Source organism: Orcinus orca, chromosome 14 (assembly GCF_937001465.1).
Source record: "Orcinus orca chromosome 14, mOrcOrc1.1, whole genome shotgun sequence".
Taxonomy (NCBI): Eukaryota; Metazoa; Chordata; class Mammalia; order Artiodactyla; family Delphinidae; genus Orcinus; species Orcinus orca.
This window is the reverse complement of record NC_064572.1, coordinates 27,693,332-27,720,027: the sequence shown is the minus strand read 5'-3', so window position 1 is coordinate 27,720,027 and position 26,696 is coordinate 27,693,332. Positions and strand designations below refer to the sequence as shown.

General features: G+C 39.4%; 1 protein-coding gene across 5 annotated transcripts; it reads right to left on the bottom strand.

The window, feature by feature from the left end:
* Window positions 1-2,173: 2,173 nt before the first annotated feature.
* SUPV3L1 (Suv3 like RNA helicase) lies at window positions 2,174-26,438 on the bottom strand. 5 transcript variants are annotated; one of them, XM_004280795.4, is made up of 15 exons: window positions 26,090-26,435; window positions 20,454-20,531; window positions 19,956-20,063; window positions 18,486-18,600; window positions 17,166-17,334; window positions 15,071-15,182; window positions 12,953-13,030; window positions 11,423-11,514; window positions 10,052-10,232; window positions 9,187-9,280; window positions 8,227-8,446; window positions 6,480-6,560; window positions 5,947-6,123; window positions 3,308-3,456; window positions 2,174-2,650 (listed from the first exon to the last, which is right to left on the bottom strand). In XM_004280795.4, the coding sequence occupies exons 1-15, from the start codon at window positions 26,361-26,363 to the stop codon at window positions 2,215-2,217; spliced, it is 2,364 nt and encodes a 787-aa protein (XP_004280843.2). In that variant the 5' UTR covers window positions 26,364-26,435; the 3' UTR covers window positions 2,174-2,214. The 5 variants fall into 5 exon arrangements, with proteins under 5 accessions (XP_004280843.2, XP_049553244.1, XP_033263492.2 ...); XM_049697288.1 differs by lacking the exons at window positions 2,174-2,650; window positions 3,308-3,456 and having other exon boundaries at window positions 5,947-6,047; window positions 26,090-26,436; XM_049697287.1 differs by lacking the exons at window positions 17,166-17,334; window positions 18,486-18,600; window positions 20,454-20,531; window positions 26,090-26,435.
* Window positions 26,439-26,696: the final 258 nt, after the last annotated feature.

The following is a 26,696-nucleotide window of genomic DNA, read 5'->3' as shown; positions in this document are numbered from 1 at the left end:
TGCCGTGAACTTAGCTTGCCCCATAAGCCCACAAAGAAAGATAAGTGACATGTCAAACTTGTAGCAGAGAAGGAAGACCTGATTTCACAGTGACAATTTTAAACACACTGCAGAGTTATTCAGGGCCATTCCAATTATATTTTTCCTGTTTTGTTTCACCTGATTTCATCTTTCTTTTAATCTCTTCTTCTGCCTAACCACAGAGCTCTCCCTCCCCCACAAACACGGGAAAGGTGAAAAGTAAACTATCACTAGTATTTATAAACACTCTGTAGCTCAATGTTCAAGCAGCCCTTCTCTGACAGCACCCCACCTCCACTCCTCTTATCTGAGGCTTCACTAACATTTAACCTGCAAGTGTCTTGCCTAAGTGTCCTCTCTGACTTACCAATTCTAGCTTCTAAACTGGAGAAAGTGAGAGAATTAATAACCCTCCAAGGGCTTCCCCTGGTGGCACAGTGGTTAAGAATCTGCCTGCCAATGCAGGGGACATGGGTTCGAGCCCTGGTCTGGGAAGGTCCCACATGCCGTGGAGCAACTAAGCCCGTGCGCCACAACTACTGAAGCCCGCGCTCCTAGAGCCCGTGCTCCGCAACAAGAAAGCCACTGCAGTGAGAAGCCCGCGCACTGCAACGAAGAGTAGCCCCCGCTCGCCGCCAACTAGAGAAAGCCTGCGAGCAGCAATGAAGACCCGATGCAGCCAAAAATAAAATAAATTTATGAAAAAAAAAATAACCCTCTTAATTGACGTATCTCACCACGTAAATACGAGACCAAACCCATTATCCAGTTCAGTTCATGGGTATTTCTTGAGACCATCTGGGCAAGAATAGACTATGTCTGCCATGACGTTAATTCACAGTGGAAAGCAAGTCCTAGAAGTTAAAGTTGATCAAACGCAAAATATCAAAAGAAATATGCCGTTCCAGGCATTTCACTATTGATTATCCACAAGTAAGGGAGATATACAGTCAGTGCTGCCTGTTCAGCCTTTATCTTTATGAAGGCAAAGGTTAGAAGAATAAAGACTGCTATCAATTAAATATCATCTGAACTCTGAACTACTGAAGAAAAAGTCAGAGAGATGACTAACTGTAAACTTGGCTACTCCTTGACCCAACTACAACCAAATCAGTTTAATCCCTAGTCTGAAGTCAGCCTCGATTTAGCAGTTGCTCAAGAAATTAGTTTAGTTCTTCGAATGACCTAAGAGCTCAATTCACAGCCCAGAATGAACCCAAACCTTCAGGTTCATTTATAAAACACTTCCTGTATACCAAGTCCTGTGCTATATGGCACCTCATCACATTTAACCTCCCAAACAACACTAAGTAGGTGTTATTGTCCATCTTTTTCAGATGTGGAGACCAAGTCATAGAGAAGGTAAGATTACTGAACTGGTAGTGATGAGAGAAGCTAAACCAAGATCTATCCAACTCCAAAGACTATGTCCTTAAGCTCCTTTTAGCTATATCTCTAACCAAGGCTTAAAATCTTTATTGGACAAGTAAAGGCCACTATGCATCAGACTGGCCTTTGGACACGGGAAGACCACTCACTCTATGTAAAATAGCCCACCAACCACTACCACTCTCTTCCCTTATTCTAGTTCTTTCTAGCATTTATCTCTGAAATCACATCTATTAATTTCACATTCATTTGCGCTTCTACTATATTCCAGGCACCATAGATATGGCAGTGAATTACACAGACAACAATATTTGCCCTCTCAGAGCTGACATTATTTATTTAACTTATTCCTGTCAGTCACCATACCAAAATATAATCTCCACAAGGGCAGGAACATTATCTGTCTCACTTACTGCGTATTTCCAGCACCTAGAACAGCCTCTGGTACGTGGGTACAACAGACAGCAACCTCTGTCAAAGAATTCTACCTGTGACATCCTCAGCAAAGGTATAGGAAACTAGTCAAAACAATTCACCAAACTGATTTTATTCCCACGCAGAGTTCCTTATAGTGCATTGTCTTAGTGCTATACTACAAATGGCCATTAAATAAATCTTTAAATAAATCCTCTAAGACACAAAACAAACAGCAGTTTAGTTATCCTTAACAGTTAATTTTTCTTAGAAAAAAAAAAAAAAAAAAGACCAGTAAAAGATAGCCACAGTACCATAGCAGGCAGTAAATGCATATGAGGAAAAAAAGGATTTTAAAATAGATTTTTATTTGCAAAAATAAAAATAAAACTAATCTGAATCGGGTTCCTTCTTCTTTCTTCTTGTCCCTTTTAAGGAAGTCCCAGATTCTGTTCTTCCTTTGCCATGCTCAGTTTGTTGTGTCATCCACTCTCTTTCTAGTTGTTTCAGCATGTCTGCAGTGAGGAGTCCTTGCTGCACCAATCTGGAAGCAAGGGATTTCTCTCCTGCACCAGAGCCAAGTGGTTCAGCAGCTTTACTCCCTAAAGCTTTGGTGCCATGATTCCTTCTAGTTCGGCTCTTTACTATTCCTGACAAACGGGACTGGCTTTCTGCTGATGAGTTCTGCAAATTCAGCAGTTTATGTGCCTCTGAAATTTTAATCAGTTTGGTGATGCTATGTACACCATCTTGGATAATGCCATCTAATTGTTTCTGGAGATCTCGAACAAGGCTGGCATCTGGAAACATATCTATAAACCGGTAGCTGGAAAAAAAGACATATTACATTATAGGAACAGCTCTTACCACAGTCACTGGACTAATCTCAATGAAGTAACTACATCTTAACACTGACTCATTCCAAATATTCTGCTTTTGCAAAACTGTGTCCAGTGCCTTTGCTCAACCTTTATTTCAGCCAACACACCTAAGGAAGATGTTGTTATGAGAGTCGGTCCTTGCTCATATCTTAAATGATTCCAATATGCTCCCCTAGTGGGACATGCCCCACCTTTGATAATCACTGATCTACAGCAGTACCTCTCACATCACAATGTATACATGAGTCACCTCAGGATCCTGTTACAATGCAGAATTTGATTAAGCCTTGGGTGGGTCTGATATTCTCTATTTTTAACAAGTTCCCAGTTGATAACAATGCTTTTGGTCCAGGGATCACCATTTGCGTCACAAGGATCTAGGGGACTTTCTCACCTACCTATCTTAACTAGAATCGTAAGAACTCCTTAAGTCATTTTTGGAATAGGTATAAACCAGGCTCAACTGCCTTAATGGACAATAAACATAAAATAGAGCACCCTGCAAATATGTCCCTAATTTGAAAGTGCAAAAGACCATCATAAAACCTTTGATTCACCCTATTACTTAAAAACTGAGAGTGCATACAGGAAAAAATTGGTACCTTAGCCACAGGTAAAGATCCAAGACATCATGGACAGCTTCAAGATCCATGAGGTCTTTAATATTCTTAGGTGGAAGTAACGGCCATTTAATATATCGTCGTAACCATGAGAAGGTCAGGGGCTCATTCCTGCTATACTGCCTGGCAAACTGAGAGAAACAGAAGAAACGAATTTGGTAAAACAATCAGAATTCACTTCAGTCTGTGACCAGAAAAAAAAAAAAAAACAGCACAACAAAATGTTAACTGTGGCTATATCTCAATAGGCAGGCTGGTTTCTCTCCTTCTTTATACTTTTCTGTATTTTAGAGAACATTTAATATCTTATAAAGGTACTTTTTAAAAAAAAAGACATGATTTCCTTCTTTTTTCCAAAACCAGGGCAACAATATATACATGAACTAGCTTTCCAGGGACTGTCTATTAACTTTTAAGAACAATTAATGTTCTAAGTTCTAGGCAGACAGTACCCAAAGACTCTCATTCCTTCATGCAACAGTCCTATAGCTTCAAATGTGAGCTTGTATTTTTTAATATCCTCACTTATTATAAAGAAACTCTTTGAGGTGGCTTCGTGCAAGGTTGGTCATGAGTCAATCAAACTAGTAAAGAGACTACCTCTTTACTAGTTATATAGTTTTGGCCAAGTCACCACTGTGCTTCAGCTTCCTCATTACCATAAGACCATCATACCTCCTTCTTGAACCACACAACACTCTTGGAGAATATGCCGCCTCCCAGACAATGCTAGGCATTATTATGCATCACAATATACTATAGGAGACAGAAATAAAACCATGCAAGAACTATCAAGCAGAAGTTTAAAATCTTTAGCTTCAAGGATAAGGTGATTTCAAATGGTTCATTTCCTAATTAGGGAAAATTATCTCTAAATACTTAACCTAAGCAAGGTCAGTACTTTAGAGAGGCAGGGCAGTTTTCAAATAATTGTGGTTAAATAATGTCACAATTTTATTAATTTCAGTCTGGTGCATTCTTCTAGGTTTAATAAATGCCAAGTAGGACAGCCATGAAGAATGTAAATGTGACCACGCTAACTTACTAATAAGCAGGACATGCCAAAAAGTTCTCTTATAAAGGCAGTGGCTTTAATATTTTTGGCCACAAACAACTAATGGAAGCCCATATGTAAAACAGCTAAGCATGGAGCTGCTCAGAGACAGGGAGGGAGAGAGGCCCATGCAGGAGCCATGGAACACAGTTTCAAAACAACTTCCTAAGGGGCATCAGAGACCATCAGTGGGATTGAGCTCCTTTATACTTCAGTAATAATGGAGATCAAGAAAAAAGAAATATCTCTAGATTTCACATTTCAATCTGTAAACACAACACATAACAACTATTGACCTGTACTGCTCCAGACTCCTTACTCCTTAGTAATATGCTTCCGCTTTATTAGGGTAGCTGCTTGAAGGATGGTGTAAATGGGGTCAGGGCCATGGGCTCCAGCTCCATCCAGGCCAGTTTCTTAAGTTTAAGACTTTGTTCCATAAACTTCAACCTTATGCTAGTTAGCTCTCTCACAAACACCAGCTCTAAGAAACAGAGCGCTGGTAATAGCTGGACACAGTAAATAGCTGGACACGGAACACCTCTGAGACACATTAAGGAAAAAAGAAAAAGGCAAGCTACAGACTAATTCATTGTAACATTTACGGGAAAGCACACCCACCCAACAAAAACTAGAATTTCTACTCATACAGGTATGTAGGCAAATGTAACGGAAAAGGTCTGCAAGGATACACAATGCTGATAATAGCAGTTATGCCAGAGGACTGAGACTGAAGGTGGTAGCCCAATTTAACCTTCTCTAATGTTTTAATTTTGCTCACACAAAAAAAGTACTTATGTATTATTTGTGTAATTTTAAAGTAATTTAAAACATAAGCTTATAACTAGATTTGGTAAAAACAGAGCTAGTATGCAGAAAGCTAACAACTATTAAGAAGATGGCAGTGAAACTACAACAATGAATCAGGAAAAGATGCAAAGAGGAGACCTTTGGATTTAGCGGGGTGGGCGCTCCAAGCAGAAGCAAGAGGGACAGCAAGGACCCAGAGATGTGAGAAGACACGGCAGGAGACTGGAAGTTCAGCTTCTACTGCCTTTGCCTAGTCCCCCTGTTTGGGTGAATCTTGTGCTCAGAAGTTAGAGATCTGTATCCCTACCCAAATGAGTTAAAAGAAAAGAGGCTGGAACCTTGGCACCAAATTCACACAAGACAGCCATCCCCGGCCCAATGCCTGATAGTTAAGAAAACGGAATACTATGGCCACTACTGACCCCAAAGCCACCTCCCTTCCAAAACATATTACCCAACACCAATAAGGAAAAAGTATATCATCAGGCAAAGACCCCTTTCCTCGAAAAAACTGTTTAATTATTTTTGTTTTAGCTTCTTCAAAAAGGCTACCATATAAGCCCAAATACAAAGCAAGACTTCTCCTTCCCCCAAAAAATTATCTGTAAGAAAAAAGAGCCATTTTTATTTAAGTTCGTACACAGTACCTCATATTAAAGGGTACTCTCTTATTTCTTTATTTTGAATAACAAACTGTTGTTTGGGGAAAATGCATCAACCTGAAACAACTCAAAATATCACAAAGATAAAGGCTTACCTGTAACAATGAAGAACAGACAAAAGGCTGCTTCTTGTTGATAGGGGCTGTGCAGAAAACATACCTCACTCGTAGACTTAATGGAATATGCTGGATCAACTCTGCAGAAAATTTAAAATCATCCATATTGCAGACAAAATACTGCCCATCAACTTGTGAAAAGTCTACAAAAATATCCTGGGGGGAAAAAATATATTAAATTACTGGACTACCTAGCTGGGCATGAATAAAGTACTCAAGTCTATAAATGACAATCACTTTAATCCATTAACAGACTTCCAGAAAGGCCTGCTTAATTCACTGCCTCCTCAAGCTAACAGACTTCCCCCATAGCCTTCCCGACCTAAAATACTCAGAAAATTCCTCAGGACAAAAGTCCCAAAAGATTTTGAGAGAAAGTTTCCGCTTTCAAGATAAACTTCATAAACAGCAACTTCACAAAAACAGACTATCCATTCATGTCCACAAGGTTAACCAGTAACTGTCTGACATACTGACCTTTTTAGAAAAGCGATGTAAGAGTTTCTACTTACAATGAGATTAGAAAGCGTTGTGTCAGGGAGATGGTAGGCAAACATTTCAATCTGTTCAGCAGTTGGATGAAGACCAGCTGCCTTTAGTAAAGAAAAAACGACCATAAGTTTATTTTTTTTTTTAAGGATAAGTTTTCTTAAGTTATTTCAAGATAAGTCCTATATTCAGGTTAAGCTACTGCCAAACGAGTTAAGGGACAAGAATTTAAGTAAAACAGAGAAAAGCATCATACTTTGCCATTTATTACCAACTGGGAAAGCTGACGAGATGATTTAGTAAAACTAATCAAGTATAGCCATTGAGTAATTAATCTTTTGCTTATATTTTAGTTATATTTCTAAAATCTATGATGATCTGATAGAGTACCAAAAATAGTTTCCGGGGTCCCAATTCTCTCCACTGAACAAAAACGAAAAAGGAAAACCCAATCACTTTATCCAGGGCAATAAAACTGACATACATACATAAAGAGAAAATGTCTAAATTGAAGGTCAGCTATCTCTTTACCTGTATATTTACACAATGTTAAGAATTGCCCACAATAAGTATAAGCAAGAAAATAAGAGAGAAAAGGAATGGGAAAAAGAAAGAGGAAAGGAGGAGAGAGAGATGAGTCATGGGAGGGAGGCAGACGATGAACACAAGAAAGGAGCTACAAAAAAAAAAAAAAAAAAAAGAAAGGAGCTACACAGGAGGGAGGTGGGGGAGATCCATTATCAGCTGCACTCTTAACAAAAGCTACAGAAATGATTTCAACCACAGCTTTCCTCCAGGAACTTTTCCTTGCATTCTCTCATTTATATACCCTTTTACCTGGGTTCACTAAAATCAGATGAGCCTTAATTAGTGAATTTTCCAGGCAAACTTTAATTTGTAAGTTTGTTTAAAACATGTACACTTCTGCCTCATTAACTACACTAACCAAAATTTAACCCTGTCCTTACTGGTTCGAAGTTGTATAGCTTAATGCTATTTTTGCCCCCCACACAAAGGTTTCTTCTATTTCCGAGCTTCTCACAATTTTCAGTCTGCTGATATAGTGTGTGCCCACCTGAAGCAACTGTGCCCCTATCCCCACCCACTGCTAGATTATGGGAAGAACTAAAGGAAAATCAGGTTTACTAAACTTGTTATATTATGGCTACATTTGTAAAATCTGAATCTTTCACTTGCATACCATTCTCTAACAAAGGGGTCTCTATTAGGCCTCTCAAAAGCAATAAAGCAGGGTTTTCTCTTCTTTATTTTTTTATTTATTTACTTAATTTATTTTTGGCGGCGTTGGTTCTTTGTTGCTGTGTACGAGCTTTCTCTAGTTGCAGTGAGCGGGGGCTGCTCTTTGCTGTGGTGCACGGGCTTCTCATTGTGGTGGCTTCTCTTGCTGCGGAGCACGGGCTCTAGGCACGTAGGCTTCGGTAGTTGCGGCACGCAGGCTCAGTAGTTGTGGCTCACGGGCTCTAGAGCGCAGGCTCAGTAGTTGTGGTACACGGGCTTAGTTGCTCCGCGGCATGTGGGATCTTCCCGGACCAGGGCTCGAGCTCGTGTTCCCTGCATTGGCAGGTGGATTCTTAACCTCTGCACTGCCAGGGAAGTCCAAAGCAGGGTTTTCTTGACATGATTTTCATGGCACAAAATTTTCTTTTGCTTATTTGTTTCCAGGTGTCTGAGGCAAAAGTCTGGAAAGTAAGTGAAGGAAGGAATGACTGTCCTCCATAGAGAAGTAGCAATTACTATGTTACACCTTACCTTTATAGGATCCACAGGCCTATTCAAAATTTCCTTTAATAAACTGAGGTCTTCTCGATTCATTGTTGTAACCTCTCCTTCTTTAAATTTTGAACTGAATCTACCAGCTCTGCCAGCAATCTGCAAGGCTTGAGAGGTGGTGATTGGTTCTATTTCTTTTTCTCCCTTTTCATTGATACTGGGCTTCATAAGGGAGTAAAAAATAATTCTTCTTATGCTCCTGAAACAGAAATACAACTGATGTCATGGACTGCTGTCTGAAAAACCGTCCATCATTTGATTCATTACAGAAATGCTCACTCTAATTCTAGTTTAGGCCTACTTGCAATATTGCCCACTATTTACAAAGTAAGGTAAAAGGGTTTGTTGGTAATTCTTTTTCTTCCCTTTAAATAGCATTTTTTAACAACTGTGTACATTTACTAAAAATCATCATCAAATTATACATTTAAAATGCATGAACCGTATAATATGTAAATTATACCTCAGTAAGGCTCTAGAAAATAACTTTTTTACAAATAAACCACATAAAGCCTTCTTAGGCTACTTTTAAACACTGACTGCTGTTAATGGCTTTGAATAGTTCTTTCATGCATAAAGGTACAGTTGCATTCATTCCCCAGAGAGGAATATTCAGGCTTAATATTGTTAACCCCTAAACACAGTGGCTGGCCCCGCACACCCAACAGGCACACACCCTTGTTGACTCAGACAGTGAAAATCAAGTGAGGTAATGTAATAGGTTAGCAGTGGTAGGAAGCAGCACTCAAAAGTCCAAATGTTATGTGATATTTTCATTTTATTCCCTCAACAGGTGTGAGCAAGATAAATCTCAGACCTATACTATAATATCCATTCTCCTAAATCAAAGTGTTTGGTCATTCTAATGCCAATTATAAGTTTTTTTAATTTCCATCTAACCCACTGAATATCCATGATTATTAAAAACAGATTACTTACAAATTAAGTCCCATGCCAACTGCATCTGTAGCAACCAGGATTTTGCATGGATCACCAGGATCATTAAACTTTCTTGCTTGAGCAAGTTTGGTCCCTAAAACAGCAACAGTTCATGTTAAATCAGTATTCTCAATCTTTTACTACATCACACTAAATATATCTTGGGGGCTTCCCTGGAGGCACAGGTGGTTGAGAGTCCGCCTGCTGATGCAGGGGACATGGGTTCGTGCCCCGGTCCAGGAAGATCCCACATGCCACAGGGCGGCTGGGCCCGTGAGCCGTGGCCGCTCAGCCTGCGCGTCCGGAGCCTGTGCTCCGCAACGGGAGAGGCCGCAGTGGTAAGAGGCCCGCGTACCGCTAACTAACTAAGTAACTAAGTAACTAACTAAATCTTGGAAACCCTTACCTCCTACTCTCCATTTTTATGGATAAAACTCTTATTGTTTCAAATTTATTTCTTTACATTCTCAAGGAGCCAGTTATCCTTTATTTCCATTCCTTTAAGTATACCCACAAAGAGCAACACAATCCTCTTATCATTTCTGAGGACACTCATCAATATACTTCTGGTAATATTTTAAGAATATTACCAAGTTCATATTTTAATGACATTTCTGTAAGAAAATCATCAGCTCAACATTTAAAAATACAGTCTAATAATAGCAAGTAACAAGAGCTATAAATAATTAAAATACTTCTATCACCACAAAGATAACTAGAGAAATATTTATTTTATATGACCTATACTAAATTACACACCAAGCAACTTAATTCATATCTTTTACTGTGTTTTCTAGACATATCGCAACATAAATGGCAAAAACAAGAGATTTCATATCTTGTCATGATGAAAGCCAATAATTACCAGGTGGGAGACTGCCATATATAACAGCTGATTCCAATCCCCGAATTTCAATCTGTCGACTCACAGAATAAATATCATTCTTGCTAAAACAGACAATGCAGTCCCCAGGCCGAAGGTTGTCTAAAGATTCTAATGCGTGATCCAGCACAAAAATGGGGGTAAGCCTCTTATAGGTTCGAACCTACAATAAACGATATGATATTGTAAAATAACATACCTAACTCAGCTTCTTCTAATATTGTGAAAAACTCACAATCAAGAGTAGCTAGAAACTGATAAGTTCCAACTTTTTCAGGAGAAAATACAGAAAAACATTTATTTTGATATTACAAATATTACCATCCATTCTCACCGGTATTTCTAAATTAACAAAATGTTACACAGGATTTCATAAATTTTCAAAGCACTTTCATATATATTTGATTTTTATGGCAACGTGGTAATTTCAGAAAGGTTAATATTATTTCCCTTTTATGAAAGAATAAAATAGAGTCTAATAAAAGATCAGGTCTGATGAGGATTTTTCCAGTTCTAGCCTTCTGTGATTTGCTTAAAAACACAAAGTGAATAACAGCAAAGCCAAGACTGGAACCCAGAATTTCTTCCACTACATTCCACTATCTCTCCCTGAAAGCTGAGCACAAAACTAAAGTAATGGACCAATTTAAAAATATTTCTTCATTTTATTACAGAAGTCTGGTAAAGAAAACAAAAAGTAGGATTAAATGGAAAGGAGTGGCTTCCTACTCTAGGAATTTGAAAAAGGGTACAAACTATCTCTACCAATCAGATATATATCAAAGTCCCCAATATCTGAGACTGAAAATCACAAACTTTTGCTGGAGCCTCCAACTTCCAACATTCCTGATTTATTTAATTCTAAAGAGTTCTGTTTAAACTCCAAAAGGTTTTGTCAAGAAAAGATAAGGAATCTCCTTATACTTTTGGAGACTTAGGGTGTGACAGCCATGCAGTCAGAACTTTAGTTCATGAGGGTCAACCAACTATGTATGATCTAGTCAACTACGAGGAAATGCTAATCTTTCAAGTTCTGATTTTGCCACCATCTGGGGCCTATGAAGCCACTGCCTGGGTACTCTGGGCTATTTGCTATGCCACCTTGAGAACAAAGTGTATAATCTAGGGGCTTCCCTGGTGGCGCAGTGGTTGGGGGTCCGCCTGCCGATGCGGGGGACGTGGGTTCGTGACCCGGTCCGGGAGGATCCCACATGCCGCGGAACGGCTGGACCCGTGAGCCGTGGCCCACTGGGCCTGCGCATCCGGAGCCTGTGCTCCGTGACGGGAGAGGCCACGGCAGTGAGAGGCCCGTGTACAGCAAAAAAAAAAAAAAAAAAGTGTATAATCTAGTACCTCCACATCTTCCCCAGTTGTGTACATAAGCTCGGTAACCAGGTCAATAGCAGCAGATTCTCCACACAAATGGATTTCTTCAGCACAGAGTCCTGTTAAATGCAAAATTGGCATTTCTTAAAATTTTAAAGATATAAAATTAAATATGCAATACTCTACATACCAAAAATACTTTAAGTTTGCTTACCTATTGCTTTACAACTTCACCAAGTGTTTTCATATTGTCTCTATGATTCTAACCTCAAAACAAAACCTTCTAGTACGCAAAAATTATCACTTTTATAAATCTTGGGGTTTTTTAATTGCTTTGGCCAAGGTTTTGAGTCTACTAGAGGATGAAGCCAGCCTGTACTAGAACCTGCATTTTGATGGTTAATACTGAACATTAGTCCTATACTTTTTTTTTCAAATTAGGCTCCATGGAATCACTGAGGTGCCTCAGAGGCTGGGGGCTGGTAGGTAGAAGAAACTCCAAGCTCCTTACCCCTGAGTGTATCCACTTTCATCTATTTTATATTACAGACTTTAGTGTATACTCTTTGTTTACAGAAAGTTTACCTATGTTTTTAAATTTGAAAACACTTGCCCTACAACACGCTGATCAAAAATTCACTCCAATATCAAGCAGGAGAAACGTTCATTCATGTCTATGGACCTCGCTTCCAGGAGCCTATCCTAAAGAAGTAATAAAATGAATAAAAAGTTAACGCCTACAAAGATTTTTACTGCATCATTAATAATAGAGAAAAATGTTCAACTCTTTGGGACAAATTACAACTGGTCTCCCACATCCACAGGTTTCACATCTGCAGATTCAACCAACCGCAGATTGAGCATATTCAATCCGTGGTTGGTTGAATTCATGGCTGCAGAAGCCATCCAACTGTAAAGGATTTGAGCATCTGCAGATTTTGGTATCTGTGCGGGTACAGGAACCAACATCCCACAAATACCAAAAGGACGACTGTGTAGTACAGTTCTTCAATGGAGAACATGCAACATTAATATGTGGTATGAAAAAAAAGTCTATGAAACAACAGAACTGAAAAAAAAAGCAAGATAAAAATTATATATTCACAAAACACCATATACATGAGAAAAAAGACTGCCATGAAACACCAAAATGTTAACAGTGGTTGTGTAAATATGGCAAGATTTGAACACTTTAATTAAGTGATTATGCTAATTTTATGACAGAAGAAATGGACTTCCCATTATTAGAACAATACTTAGAAAATTAAAGCTCACACTTAGCTGACTTTTTTGATGGATTTGTGTCAAGAGAGAATCTAGCTGGCTCTATTTGGCAATAGAGCCGAATAAGCAGATACTCGGATATATGCAGATATGTCTGCATATATATATACATATACATATATGCATATATCTACATATCTACATATATACATATACATATATACATATATCTACATATCTACATATATACATATATCTGCAAGCAGATAAATGCAGATAAATCCCAGTGCAGATGTCACAAAGCACAGGTTTTATAGCAATAAGACCACCAACCTAGTAGTGCTCTGGTCCAGGCCCATCCTCTGGCTGGATCTTTAATCATTTGAATTTCATCAATCACGGCCACTTCATCTTAAAATAAAAAGTTATCATGAGCAAGACAATCTACTTCAATAGTATTATAAACAATCCACAATACCAAAATTCAAGCTTTCAATACCACCATAATCATCATCATTACTTATTAGGTGCTTCGTTTCTGGCAGGCTTGTTCTAAGTGCTTTACAACTCATTTAATCCTCACAACAAACCCATTAGGTAAGTATCATTATTACTTACATTTCCTTTTTTTTAATCTCATCTTTTTTTTTTTTTAATTAAAAATAATTGTCTTTGGCCACGCCGTGAAGCTTGCGGGATCTTAGTTCCCCAACCAGGGACTGAACCCATGCCTTAGGTAGTGAAAGTGAGGACTCCTAACCACTGGACCACCAGGGAATTCCCCTACATTTACATTTTACAGAAGAATAAACTGAGACCCAGAGAAGTTAAGTCACTGGCCCTAGTGTAAGATTTAAAACCGTGAAATTCAAACCCAGACCGTCTCTACTGCACTGCCTCCCAAACTGAACAGGTTCAGTTGTCCTATTTTCTGCAATCTCAGGCAGCCTGGAGAATCTGCCTAATAAGAACACATCCACACAGCAACTGAAGTAGCTCCTGGGACCAAGGAGTAGATAACCCTGCAGTAAAACGAAGCACCTCAGGAATCCAGATGGGTGTCAGGAGGAGAACCAGAGAAGAACGTGTAATTCCCTGAGCTCCAGCTCTGCTTATTCTTAGGGGTTTTAAAGCTTATTATGGTAAAAAAAAAATAGTGGCTCATTTTATTTTCTAATGCCAAAATGCTTCCAACCATATTATTTTATTCTTTTTAAGTCATATAAATTATATTTTAGTTTGCTTCCCAAAATACCAAGAAGTTGCAAGGAGCATATTTTAAAAAAAGGAAAAATTTAATGTGCCCACAACGACATTTAGCAAACAAAAGAAAGCTAATTTTATACTGAAAAACCATCGGATTAAAAATTACTAGCATATCTGAGCGTATACAAACAAGATTAGAAAAGAGGGCACAGAAGAAGGAATTTTCATTTATATGTGCTATTTTAATTTTTACAATGTATTACTTTTAGAATAAATGGATTTTTTTGAAAACTATCCATTTACTCAGAAAGTTAAGATTATTAAAATGAAAAAAGCAAGCTACCAAATAGTACATAATATATAATCCCTATTTTATTTAATATACACACTCACGATGCACACATAAGTATAATGCATACACAATACAAACACAGTCTAGAAAATATACACCACAGGGTTAATACTTGTTGTTCTGGATGGGTGGAATTGGGAGATTTTTTTTTTTCCTTCTCTTTGCATTTATTTTTATGTTTTCTATAATGAAGAAATGATTGCCTATATAATAAGGAAAAAGGTAATTTTCATTTAAAATACTTTCAAAACTACAGTAATTAAATAGAAGTTTTCTGTGGTACTATGTGTAATAGTGAAAAACTTTAAACAACCTAAATATTCTTTAATAGAGGAATGAATAATTTTAGTCATAATATGGAATACTACATAACAATTTAAATGAATAAATGTGATATATATTCATGATACATATATATGTATACAAGACTAGATCTAAAAAATGTGTAAAATAAAAAGCAAATTGTGGAATAATAATGCAATATGATAATCATGTAAATGTTTTAAAACACACAATCCACAATATTGATAGGCAATACATAACAGTGATACCAAAAAAAAAAAAAAAAAAGGAAAGGTATATACCAAATATTTGATAGCAACTGGATCAAAAGAGGAGAGAGGAATTGAACTGGGGAGTGACACAAAGGAAGATTCATACTTAGTGACATTTCAGTTCTTTTATGAGAAAAAGGGAAAGAAATTCAAAAGCAAACATAACAGAAAGTTTGGCATTTTTAAGTAGTGGTAAGTCCTGGGTATTTGCTGTACTATTCTTTTCTTTGTCTCAATTTAAAATTTTTTTCACAATAAAAAACACATTCCATATGTTCATCTGAATTTTAAAATAAAAAAATACTAAACCATACAGTTTTTAAAATGGTGTATACATACAAGGAGTTGTAACACTGCACATCTCAACAGTACAAGCAACATGGGCAGCCTGTTTCCCATCTGGCTCTACTGTCACACGTTCTTCACCTGTTACCAAGTCACATGGCACACCCTAAGATGACAAAAAGAAAACTGGAATTATTTCCACCTTGAAAACAATAGCAAAAAGAAGTTTTGGATGTTTAATAGAGTATTCTCTCCATTACATCAAATTTATTTGTCTAATAGTTGAAACAAAATATCCCCAATCCTTTAAAAAAAATTTTAATAAGAAAGTAAAAGCCACTCTCTTATATAACCTATGTAAACTTGGAAACAAATCAGCTAAATTCTCAGGTAACAAAAGCATGAGAAATTGCAGCAGTTTCACTTTTTACCTCTGTACTATTTCAGTAGTTTCTGTACCATTTTAGTTTATTAAAATGAAATTGTTTCTATGTTCAAGAAGAATATTATAAATAAAATTTAAGAATATAAAGACCTCCTAATATATTTCTTTGAGAAGGACCAACATCAATGCTATGGTGTATTTGAGTTACCAACCACCCCCGTCCACTCGGGACTGAGGGGTTCCCCAGGATGAAGAACATTTGGTGCTAAATCAGGGAAAGTCCAGGCAAACTGGAACAGCTAGTCTCCACAGTGGCCTGAAACTAATGAGGAAACATCAGACATATCCAAACTGAGTGACAACTTACAACACAACTGACCTGTAGTCTTTCAAAATGTAAAGGTTTGGCATGGACATATATACACTACCAAACGTAAAAGAGATAGCTAGTGGGAAGCAGCCGCATAGCACAGGGAGAGCAGCTCGGTGCTTTGTGACCACCTAGAGGGGTGGGATAGGGAGGGTGGGAGGGAGACGCAAGAGGGAGGAGATATGGGGATATGTGTATATGTATAGCTGACTCACTTTGTTATACAGCAGAAACGAACACACCATTGTAAAGCAATTATACTCCAATAAAGATGTAAAAAAAAAATGTAAAGGTTATGAAAGACAGAAAGACTGAGGAATTGTACTCGGGACATGACAATAAAACACAGCGGGAGACACTGAACAGAATGCTGGGGTGGGGGGGGGATGGGGAAATGGAGTGGTGGCAGTGTTTATAGGACAATTGGCAAAATTTGAATATGGACTGTGGATTAAATAATGGTATTCTATCGATATTAAATGTCCTACTTTAGATGAATATCCTGAGGTTATGTAAAAGAAAGTCTTTGTTCTGTGGAAATACTTTAAGTATTTATGAATAAGGAGGCATTATGTATGCAAATTACACAAATTATTCAGATAATAAAAGAGAATGCAAATCGCCTACCAAAACGGGTTAATCTTTCATTATAAAATCATAATAAAACAATGAACTAAAATATGGCCCCTTTACTGAAATGATGCCTCAGACCACAGGGCATTCAGTCCTTTTCTCAGTCTTTATCGTTAGTTCTAGTTGACAGCATCAAAGGTCTAATCTTAAAAAAAGGTAAATTGAATACAACAGAGTAGGTGGGTAACTCTGAGGAGACAAAGAAGGGGTTCAGAGGGCGTTTCATCTATATCAATATTTTCTTTTTCTTTTTTTTGGCTGTGCCACGTGGCTTACAGGATCTTAGTTCCCCCACCAGGGATTGAACCCAGGCCCTCCGCAGTGAAAGCACCAAGTCCTAACCACTGGACCGCCAGGGAATTCCCCAACAATATTTTATTTCTTGAATCTGATGGGAGTTGGGTAGTGGACTCAGGTTATCTGAATGTTATTCCCTGCATTCCTCTGTATATGTGAAATATTCTGTAATATTGTATTTCACTCATTCTGATACACACGTTTTTTCACATTTTAGTATCTCTGAAACCAGGATACCTCTTAACAATGGATGGCATGTCAGAATTCAGTCGGCAGCATCATCTTCCTTCTCAGTTTTACATAAAATAACAGTACATCTTACATCTGATGGCTTGTTAGATGCAATGCAAGATGGCACTTTTTGTTAACAGTAAATTACTACATACGCCCTCCCCCCTACCCCCTTCACTCTACTCTCCCCCAAATTAACAAGAAAAAGAGAGAATATTTGGTAATATACTAACAGCAGCATTACTCTTTTCGAAGATCTCATGTGCCAGTAATTTTAAAGGGCCACAGTATACTCCAGATTTTGCTGACAAGTATTTCTGGATTGCATGATAAGTCTTTCCACTGTTCGTGGGACCTGAATGGAATATTATCTTCCGCTGTAAGACTCTGGCTTCTGGGTACCTAAAACATGAGTAGGTAAACAGCTTAATTCCATTAACCTCAAAATCCTGGCAAAGGTATTAAATGAAAAAAATTCCAAGGAAACATCCTCTTAACATTCATAAGATAGCATCTTTGAAAAATTAAATGATGAGCTTCACATCCACACTAAAATGACTGCTTTCCAAGAATAGCATTTACTAACTAGAGGACAGAAAAATCCAAATGCAAATTAATTTATTGGATATTCTTGCCACTGTATAAATCCCCTTCCCCAAGAGTTACCTAAAATAAGTTTAAACTGCTAACAGCTCCAGAGATTTGTCCACATTATTTCCACAGCTCTACATATGCCCTATAAATAAATATTCCTAGGCGTCTGAATTTCAGCATATACAAAAAAATGACTGAGTCTTCTGCTTCTGGCCATGAGCACTTGCCCTCTCACCATAAACAAGTACAAAACTGGACAAAATATATACAGCAGCTGCCTGGGGACATGGACAGGAGGCAGTGCAGGACTACAAGCCCCAAAAGAAAGGAACACCTGAGATGAGCCCTGCTGTACCCCGGTAGGGCATAGGGAGGTGGAACCCAAGCAAGGTAAAAGTCCCACTGAGCTGAGCAGTAGAGATCAAGTTCAAAGCTGCTGAAGCAGCTGGAATTTGAAAGCCAGAGTGTGAAAGAGAAAAAAGGGTGCAATAGAGGGGGAGTCTTGAAGTCTGTGTGGGAGTTCCTTGGGTCCTTGGCCAAGGGCTGGGCTGAGCATGTCCTCCTAACAGAGGACAGCTTGCTAAGAGTTTGAGTGGAAAGTCTCAAAGAGGTGGCAAAGTGCTAGGAGATGCTGGAGTTCCAGCCACAGTGGTGGTGGGGAGAGCTCATTAATAGCGTATTCAGCTGAGACACCAGGAAGGCCACACCTGAATTGTAAGGATGACACCCTAAAGGGCTACTCTAGATCCGCCCTAATAAAACCTTAAACCAAACTTGATTAGGATTCAAGGGGAGACACCAGTTAACTGCCTGCCAAAACTGCCCACTTTTCTAGAGAAAACAAAACAATCTAGATGACTTATGATTTATCATCCAGCATACAATAAAAGTACATAATGATCACTAATTTTCCAAGATTAGAAACTGAAAATTTCAAATCTACAAATAAAGAAACTAACCAGTTAGGTGGTATTCTTAGGTCACTGATTTTACGTAGATCATCCTTACATTCCAACACAGGAAATATCTGTTTTGCATGTCTCAAGAAAAATGGAAATAAATCATCCACGTGAGCTGGAAAATAAAACACTGCATTAATATGTGCAATCTAAATGCTATCCATAACTGCACTGAATGAGAACTTTACTCTTAGTGAGCTAAATTAAGGGGGCATTGCCAGAATAAAAAGAAAAACCCTAAAACAAGGAACTCTATCCTTTCCTGAGGTCCTGCTTTGTCTTACATTTTCCTCCTCATTTCACTTCTATTTTCCAGGAAAACAGAAAATTGGCTTTCAACAACCACGTTCCACTTCTTCTATGCAAACAGGTAAAGATCAGCATTGATGAAAGTTAAGTTAAAAACAAAGAACCTGGGGGAATTCCCTGGCAGTCCAGTGGTTAGGACTCGGCACCTCATTGCAAGGGGGCCCCGGGTTCGATCCCTGGTTGGGGAACTAGGATCCGCAAGTGGCATGGTACGGTCAAAACAAACAAACAAACAACAACAAAAAACAAAGGACCTGGGAATATACATTAGCGAGAAGGCCTGTGGTTACTGAAGAGAAATACAGGTGCCAAGTATTTTTTAAACTACAGAGACCACTAAGAGACAAAACATGAAAGTGAACTGACGCCTCAGCAAGAAGTCTCCACACCTTAGTGGCTCTGATGAGGGTGGGGCTGTGTCCAATTCTGCTTTGTGTCCAGGTTCTACCTCAGTGCCTGGCCCAGGGCAAAAGTCTAATAGTCAAATACTTAAAAATATAACCAAAGCCAAACTGCCCATGGGAACAAAATAATGATGTTCCTACATTTTTTTTTTTTTTTTTTGCGGTACGCAGGCCTCTCACTGTTGTGGCCTCTCCCGTTGCAGAGCACAGGCTCCGGACGCGCAGGCTCAGTGGCCATGGCTTACGGGCCCAGCCGCTCCGCGGCATGTGGGATCTTCCCGGACCGGGGCACGAACCCATGTCCCCTGCATCGGCAGGCGGACTCTCAGCCACTGCGCCACCAGGGAAGCCCGATGTTCCTACATTTTTATCTTTTATAGCAAGAGCTTTGTCCTAATATGAGGGAGAAACAAGCCAGTGGCAGAAACAGATGGAATCTGTTATGTATTAATTCTGTCTTGTGTGAGAGTTTATTTCACTGTAGCCTATATATTACTACATAGTGAAGAGCAGATAATGACAGATGAAGACCCCAGTCTTCCTCCAGCCTAAGACATACAGGTGATTTAATAACCAGTTCAGGGACCCACTATAAAAGCAAAAGGACCTAGAAGGCCTCCTACGAAAGCACTGAATTATTTACAGAGGATATTAACAGGGCTTATTCTAAAGCAAATACACCCTAACTAGAGAAATAAACATAGGAAGAAATAAAAAGTATGCTCAACAGGATTTTAAAAAGTCTCTAAATACTTGCCTGCACTGAAGCAAATATCATTCAAAATAATGTGAATGTCCACATCCAGGGAATGAGACTGCATGATATAATTTCGAAAGCTTATGAAAGCCTGGTGGAAGAGACGAGCTGTGGGAAACACAAAATCAAAACAGGTAGGACTTAGTTTTCATTTAATTTCTCGTTTTAAAAAATACATATACACGTCACACCTAACTCATCAAAGTGTCTTTTTCTTTTCTTGTAGTACAGCTGGTTTGTTATGATCTGGGCTAAAACTTATATTCTAGTAGCACATGAAGGAAAGCTGAACACACAGCTCCCTTGCCGTGTGTCTGGCTCCCCAGGTGCCTCCTGCCGATCTCCTGCCTACAGAGAAGCAAAAGTCAGGGACATTCTCTAGATTACAACTATGTATTAATACGTATGTCCAGGCCACACTAGGTCCCACACAACAATGACAAAGCTGTAATCTAAGCAGTAATAAGATGTCTCTAATGGAAATCTTATTAGCCTTACCATCAAGTCCATAATCAGCACTCAGTTTCTGAATTTCTTTTCTCTTGTAAAACTTATCTAAGATCTTCTTTACTTCATCTGGAAGAAAGATATAAAAATTTAACATATGTTTAACATTTGTTTTCCAGATAGAGAAATACCCAAAGAGCAAAAGAAACCTGAAGTCATAACACTCAAGGCAGCAGTCTACTGAGTGTTGCAAGAACTTGAAGGTTTTAGTTGATCACAAACTCTTTATAGTTTAATAGTGTCTAGAAAAAGTATAAAGTCAAACAATGCAATATTCCTGTAATACTGCAGAAGACTAAGCAAGGTGCTACAGGATTAGCATCACCCCTAGCCTCCATCAGACCACTTTTAGATAACCATGTTCTGTTTTGTTTACTTACAACCATTCTGAACATCAAATAGTGAGCAGCTAAAGGTATCTAGAAAGATAACCAATATTGTGAGGGCCAGATCATTATGCTTTCGTGTGAATGACTAAAGGAGCCAGGGATGATCTTTAGCTTGGAGATGATTTTAGGGAGAACAGATTATACATATTTTGTTCTAGATGGCATAACTAAAGTCAGTGGGAAGTGAAGGAAACAGATTTCAGTGTAATTTATACAAGAATTTCCTAATAATGAGAACAGGGAAAAGGGGTTGTCCCACAAAAGTGCCAGCTCGTTGTCACTGAAAAGTACTCAAGCAAGGCTTAGATGACTGTATTTCAAGGGTGACAGCAGAGAAATTACTGTGCTATAGTGGAGGCTGGATTAGATACCTGCTGAAATAACATGCCACTAAGAGTCCCTAATTTTACAGGTGAAAATACTTTTTTTTTTTTTTTTTTTGCGGTACGTGGGAAAATACTTTAATCAAGCTGAGATTGTATTAACATTGCACATGTTAAAACACTACTGCATTATTCTGTAGAGATAAACATTTTACTAATCCAGCCACACCCTCTACATTTCTGGGAAGGCAGGGCAAAACTGATACAGTCTTTGCTCATGAAACACAGAAAGGCCAGGTGGCCTGTATTTTTGCCTCCCACCAGAGTACCAACTGCACTTGCATCCAACCACAACACACACACAACACTCACTGAAGAAATTAAGCCTGAATAAAGCATCTCACTATCAAAACTTTGTTTTGCAGAATGAGAGAATTTCAAAGTCGCTGGTTTAGCCATTAGGTTTGCCCACAACTAAATGTAAGATGCATACAAATATATCTACTATCACAGGCAGCTATCCTGATATTTCTGGGTTTCTGTTACTTTGTACCCAGTGGGTCCAACAGTTTCTTTACAATAGTGGAAAAATCAGCGACAAAAAAGGCACATGCAATTGCTTGGGGAAATTCTGCTGACCTATAAACTCAATACAAACTGAAGACATCACATTTATTAGAATTAATCCATTTTCTGTAACTAACACTCCAGTGTTATGCAAGAATTATGATACTTCACTCAATTTAAAATGCTTCAGAAATATGAGGTTTCTCATGCTAAGTGAAAGAAACTAGTCAGGAAGGCCCACGTATTGTATACTATTTATATGAAAGGTCCAAACAGAAAGGGAATGTGGATTAGTGGTTGCCACGGGCTGGGCAGAGGGGAGTGGGGGCTAGGGGAATGGGGAGTCACTGTTTCTGGGTATGGGATTTCTTTTGGGGTCATGAAAATGTTCTAAAATTAGATTATGGTGATAGTTTCACAACCCTGCAAATACACCATTTAATTACACACTTTAAATGGATAAACTTTATGATATATAAATCATACTGTACAGCTGTTTTAAAAAATGAATAGTACCCACATACTAAAAGTGAAGCTTCTCTGTATCAATACTTTCTTTTATCTAAAATTTAAAAGATAACTGCAAAAACATTAACACAATGGAAATAGCACGGAAAAAAATTTAATCTACTACAGAAGTATATGGAAACATAGTTTTGTTTTTCATAAAAATTAAGCTTTAACTGTCTCATTGTTCTTTTTAAAAATCATTCATTCATTCATTCATTCATTCACTTATGGCTGCGTTGGGTCTTCAGTGTTGTGTGCGGGCTTTCTCTAGTTGTGGTGAGCGAGGGCTACTCTTCATTGCGGTGTGTGGGCTTCTCATTGTGGTGGCTTCTCTTGTTACAGAGCATGGGCTCTAGGTGCACAAGCTTCAGTAGTTGTGGCACACGGGCTCAGCAGTTGTAGCTCGCGGGCTCTAGAGCACAGGCTCAGTAGTCGTGGCACACAGGCTTAGCTGCTCCACAGCATGTGGGATCTTTCCGGACCAGGGCTTGAACCCGTGTCCCCTGCACTGGCAGGCAGGTTCTTAACAACTGTGCCACCAGGGAAGTCCCTGTCTCATTGTTCTTAACAGAATGACCTGATTTGGGGATCACAGTTACTTCTCATTTAAATTAACGGTGATTAAAGGAGACTCTCTAGATTTCAGCCACAGTAGAAATGACTCAGTACTACAACTTTTAACCAATTAATAGCTTTCTTCCAGCTTCCTACAATGGGAGTTTGGGATTTAATAACAGGTTCTCTTCTAAAATGTAAATGTACCTCACATGAGTCTTTACACAAAAATGATCCACTTTACTCCACGTACATCTCGATGAAGAACAAAGTAGCTACTACTAATGGTTGGGACTGCTTAAACCTTATGATTTACCCATTTTGTTAAAATGTTTTAATTTGCTTGTTCCACTGTACTTATCAGTAATTTAACTAGAAGCCCATTACTTAATACATCAAAGCTCTATGATCACTTGAGGGTTGGAGAAGCAGGTGGAAAGGTACAAAACTCAACCTCTTCAAAACAGAATTGGAAATGCCAAAGTTACAGTGGAAACACAGGTGGGGAGAAGTGATCAGAATAGATCAGAACATCTCTAGGATCCAAAAAGGAAAGGGAGAATCAATCCTGAAGAGACTGTACCAAAGACCACCTAGTAGTGGCATTTAGTTTCCACCCCTTTAATATTACAAGTAGTATTACCACTCTTGTTGAATATGAAGAAGTACTGAAATATTGTTCTAGTAGTGGTTGAACTCATGATGAACCTTTTGTATCATCACAAAGGGAATTATAAAAAATAGTACTAGATTTACTGAAACTGTCCCTATTGCAGCAGACAGTTGCATTAGGCCAAATGCCTCTGACCCTTCTGCATCTCTCTCAGGTGATGGGTGTGAGAGATGACTATTCCCTACACCCTCAAATGTATCTATCCCTGATACACCTACATCAAATTACAATGACTTCGTTAGGCTTCTGTTCTTTCTTAAGGTTCCCCTTGTAACCAACAGCATGATTCTCATCCAGGAAGCTAGCTGTGCTCTGGGCAGAAAAGTGTTGCCTAATACCCTATGCAGAAACTGTCTCCATAATCTTGATCCCCTTAGCATTACACCGTAATTCTGTACTTCGTGAGTGATTCACCAGAACATACCAATCCAGGTGTTTTGACAAGCAAGCTTCCCCAAAAACTCTGACTCCAGTTCACTTTACTAATATGGAGCTGAGTGGCTTCAACCCTACGAATCCAAGTTCCAATCTGCATCTACCCATCTAGAACTACTAGCATCTATGAGGAAACTACCACAACCTGTCTCAATTAATCTGATACCTTCCCTAGGAGTCACAACTGCTAATAAAATTCACCATGAATATTATTTGTTGTTGTCACGTCCTGTAAACATACCAGTTATCAATCAAAAATCAGAAAGAGATCATGTGAGGGTGCATCAATCACCCATGGTCAGCCAGGGCTCACCTAGCTTACCTCAGTGCCTGGGTGCTACCTTCCTCCTTCACTGCTCCACTTGAGACCACCCAAAACTTCCAGCTTAGTCAGCTGTCCAAGAAAGGGGAGGGCCACTCTGCCATCAAAGGTAGCTGCCCTTCATTGTTAGAACTTCCAAACACTTAAAAATTCATAACAGTGCCCCAAAGATTTCAAAACACTAATCTGGTGAGACCAGCTGATCATGAGTAAAAATACATCCAAGGAATTTTACACCAGCTATTAACAGCCTAAAGAAAGAGAGGCTTAGAACCTTTATTTATACGATACCCCAAAAATAAGTATTTTGTTAAATCCTCACATCAACCTATGCTATATAGTTGGGATGGATTATTTGGGCTCCTCAGGTGATAGTTTTCCCAGTTTCCACACATCACAGATTCTACTGCAGGGTAATTCCATTTTTCAAATAGCAAATGTTTAGTACAAGTGATACTAGTTTACATTTGTTCACCCCTTTACACTTTTCAAAGTGCTTTGCCCAACTCTTTATCATGACTTTCACAATCCAGAGATGTAAGCAAAGAAAATATTACTCTCATTTTACCATTTGGGAAATGGAGAAAAGGTAAGTAAACTGTAAATCGGGCCAGTCACTTAAGTGCTGTAATGACTATCACAAATATGCACCATCTTTCTACTTGTAGTCAATCATGTTCACAGGGCTAAATGTGTTACAATCAACCAGAAAAAATACACATATACATATAATTTATATACATATATGTATGTGTTACAATCAACCAGAAAAAAGTATATATATAATATATATGTTTACATAATATATATGTATGTGCTACTGCATGACTAGGTAAGTGTCAGGGGTAAAGACTGTCTACTTCATAAGAGTTACAGGAAAGATTAAATGGGTCACATGCTTAAAACAGTACCTATCTCTAGCAAACACTGAGTATTAGCCATTGTTATTTTTAGAAAAAGAAGAAGATGGAATTACAGGTGTATTCTAGGCAGAGGGAGTAGCATGTGTAAAAGCCCTGGGGCACAAGTGCACATTTCATCAGTTTGACTGAAACAAGGAGAGTGGCTCACAACAACGCTTCTCCAACAGGTACCCACGCCAGATCAGGCAGGGATTGAGGACCCTTTTAAACTGGGAACAATGGAAAAACATTAAACAATGTTTTGCAAGGGAGCAATAGGATTAGATCTTACCACTTGCTGATGCTAAGCGATTCCTTTCCCTCTGGAGCCCCGGATGACCAGGGAGCCTACCACTTTCGGTGAGCACACCCTTACGTTCTACCTTGTACTACAGCTGTCCATTCATATGTCTTTCCTCCCCACGAGACTGTAAGTTTCTGGAGCGGAAGAGATCTGGATGTGAGTCTGGTTCCTCTTGGTAACCACCATACAGCCTAACACAGTGTCTGGTTTGCCTAGGTACCCAGTCAATGACAAAAACTCCTGAAATAAATCTTCCTCTGGCTTTTCAATGCCCCACTCCCTTGTCCCTTCTCGGAGCAATAGTTCTGGGTAGCGGGGGAGGAGAAAGAGTACGCTAGAAATCAGTCGTCCACCTAACGACTCGAAAAAGGTGAATCGTCCCATCACAAGAGGGCTTAAACCATTCACAGGACAACAGTGAAAGGGAGAAGGCCACTTCTGGAGCAGCACATCAAAGGATCAATAAGACACAGTCCCAAGCCTTGAAGGGCTCACACGCCAGTAAGGGAGGCAGACAGTGACAGGCACGATGACAATGCTCGAGGGGACCTCGGGTCTCCAGGGGAAGGGCGGGGGGGGGCGGGGGTAAGCTTCTTCGCGGGCCCTGCAACACCACCCGCGCCGCCCTCGCCAGCTCCTGCACTCACTCTTGTCCAGAGGGCGGGTTAGCTCGGCCCCGACATCGCCGTCAGCGCTGCGGCCCTGCGGTTTCACAGTCAGCGGCACGAACAAGGACGTGTTCGGAGATTTGGAGCCTCCTGAGGCAGAGGAAGAGGCGCAGGCAACGGCAGGAACGCGCCCCAGAGTCCCAGGAAAGGGCCCAGTTTGGGCGCGAAGGGCAGAGCAGATGGCTGCCCGGGGTCCAGGCTGGCGCCCCGGGGGAAGCCGAGCCCACAACAGGGCACACCGGGGGAAGGACATTGAGACCGCAGACTCGAGAGGAGGCTGGCTGGAGCAGCCTGCGGACACGGCGGCGGGCAGTGACGCACAGCGCCAGTGCCTATAGCCCGCAAAGACCCAGAACAGCGGAGCTGCCCAGGAAGACGCCCGATCAATAAGGAAAAAGTAGTGCCGGAAGATTGCTCTTAAAGGGGAGGAAAAGCTTAGAAGCGAAAATCACAGAAGATAAGTGCTTGCAAGTCCTTGTTCTCTCTCTCTTTTTTATTGGAGATTGGAGCCAGCTTTCTTTAAAAAAATAATCTGGCACCTTTGGGGATGTCACAGATGAGAGGCGGGACCTGCGAGGTGTGTCAC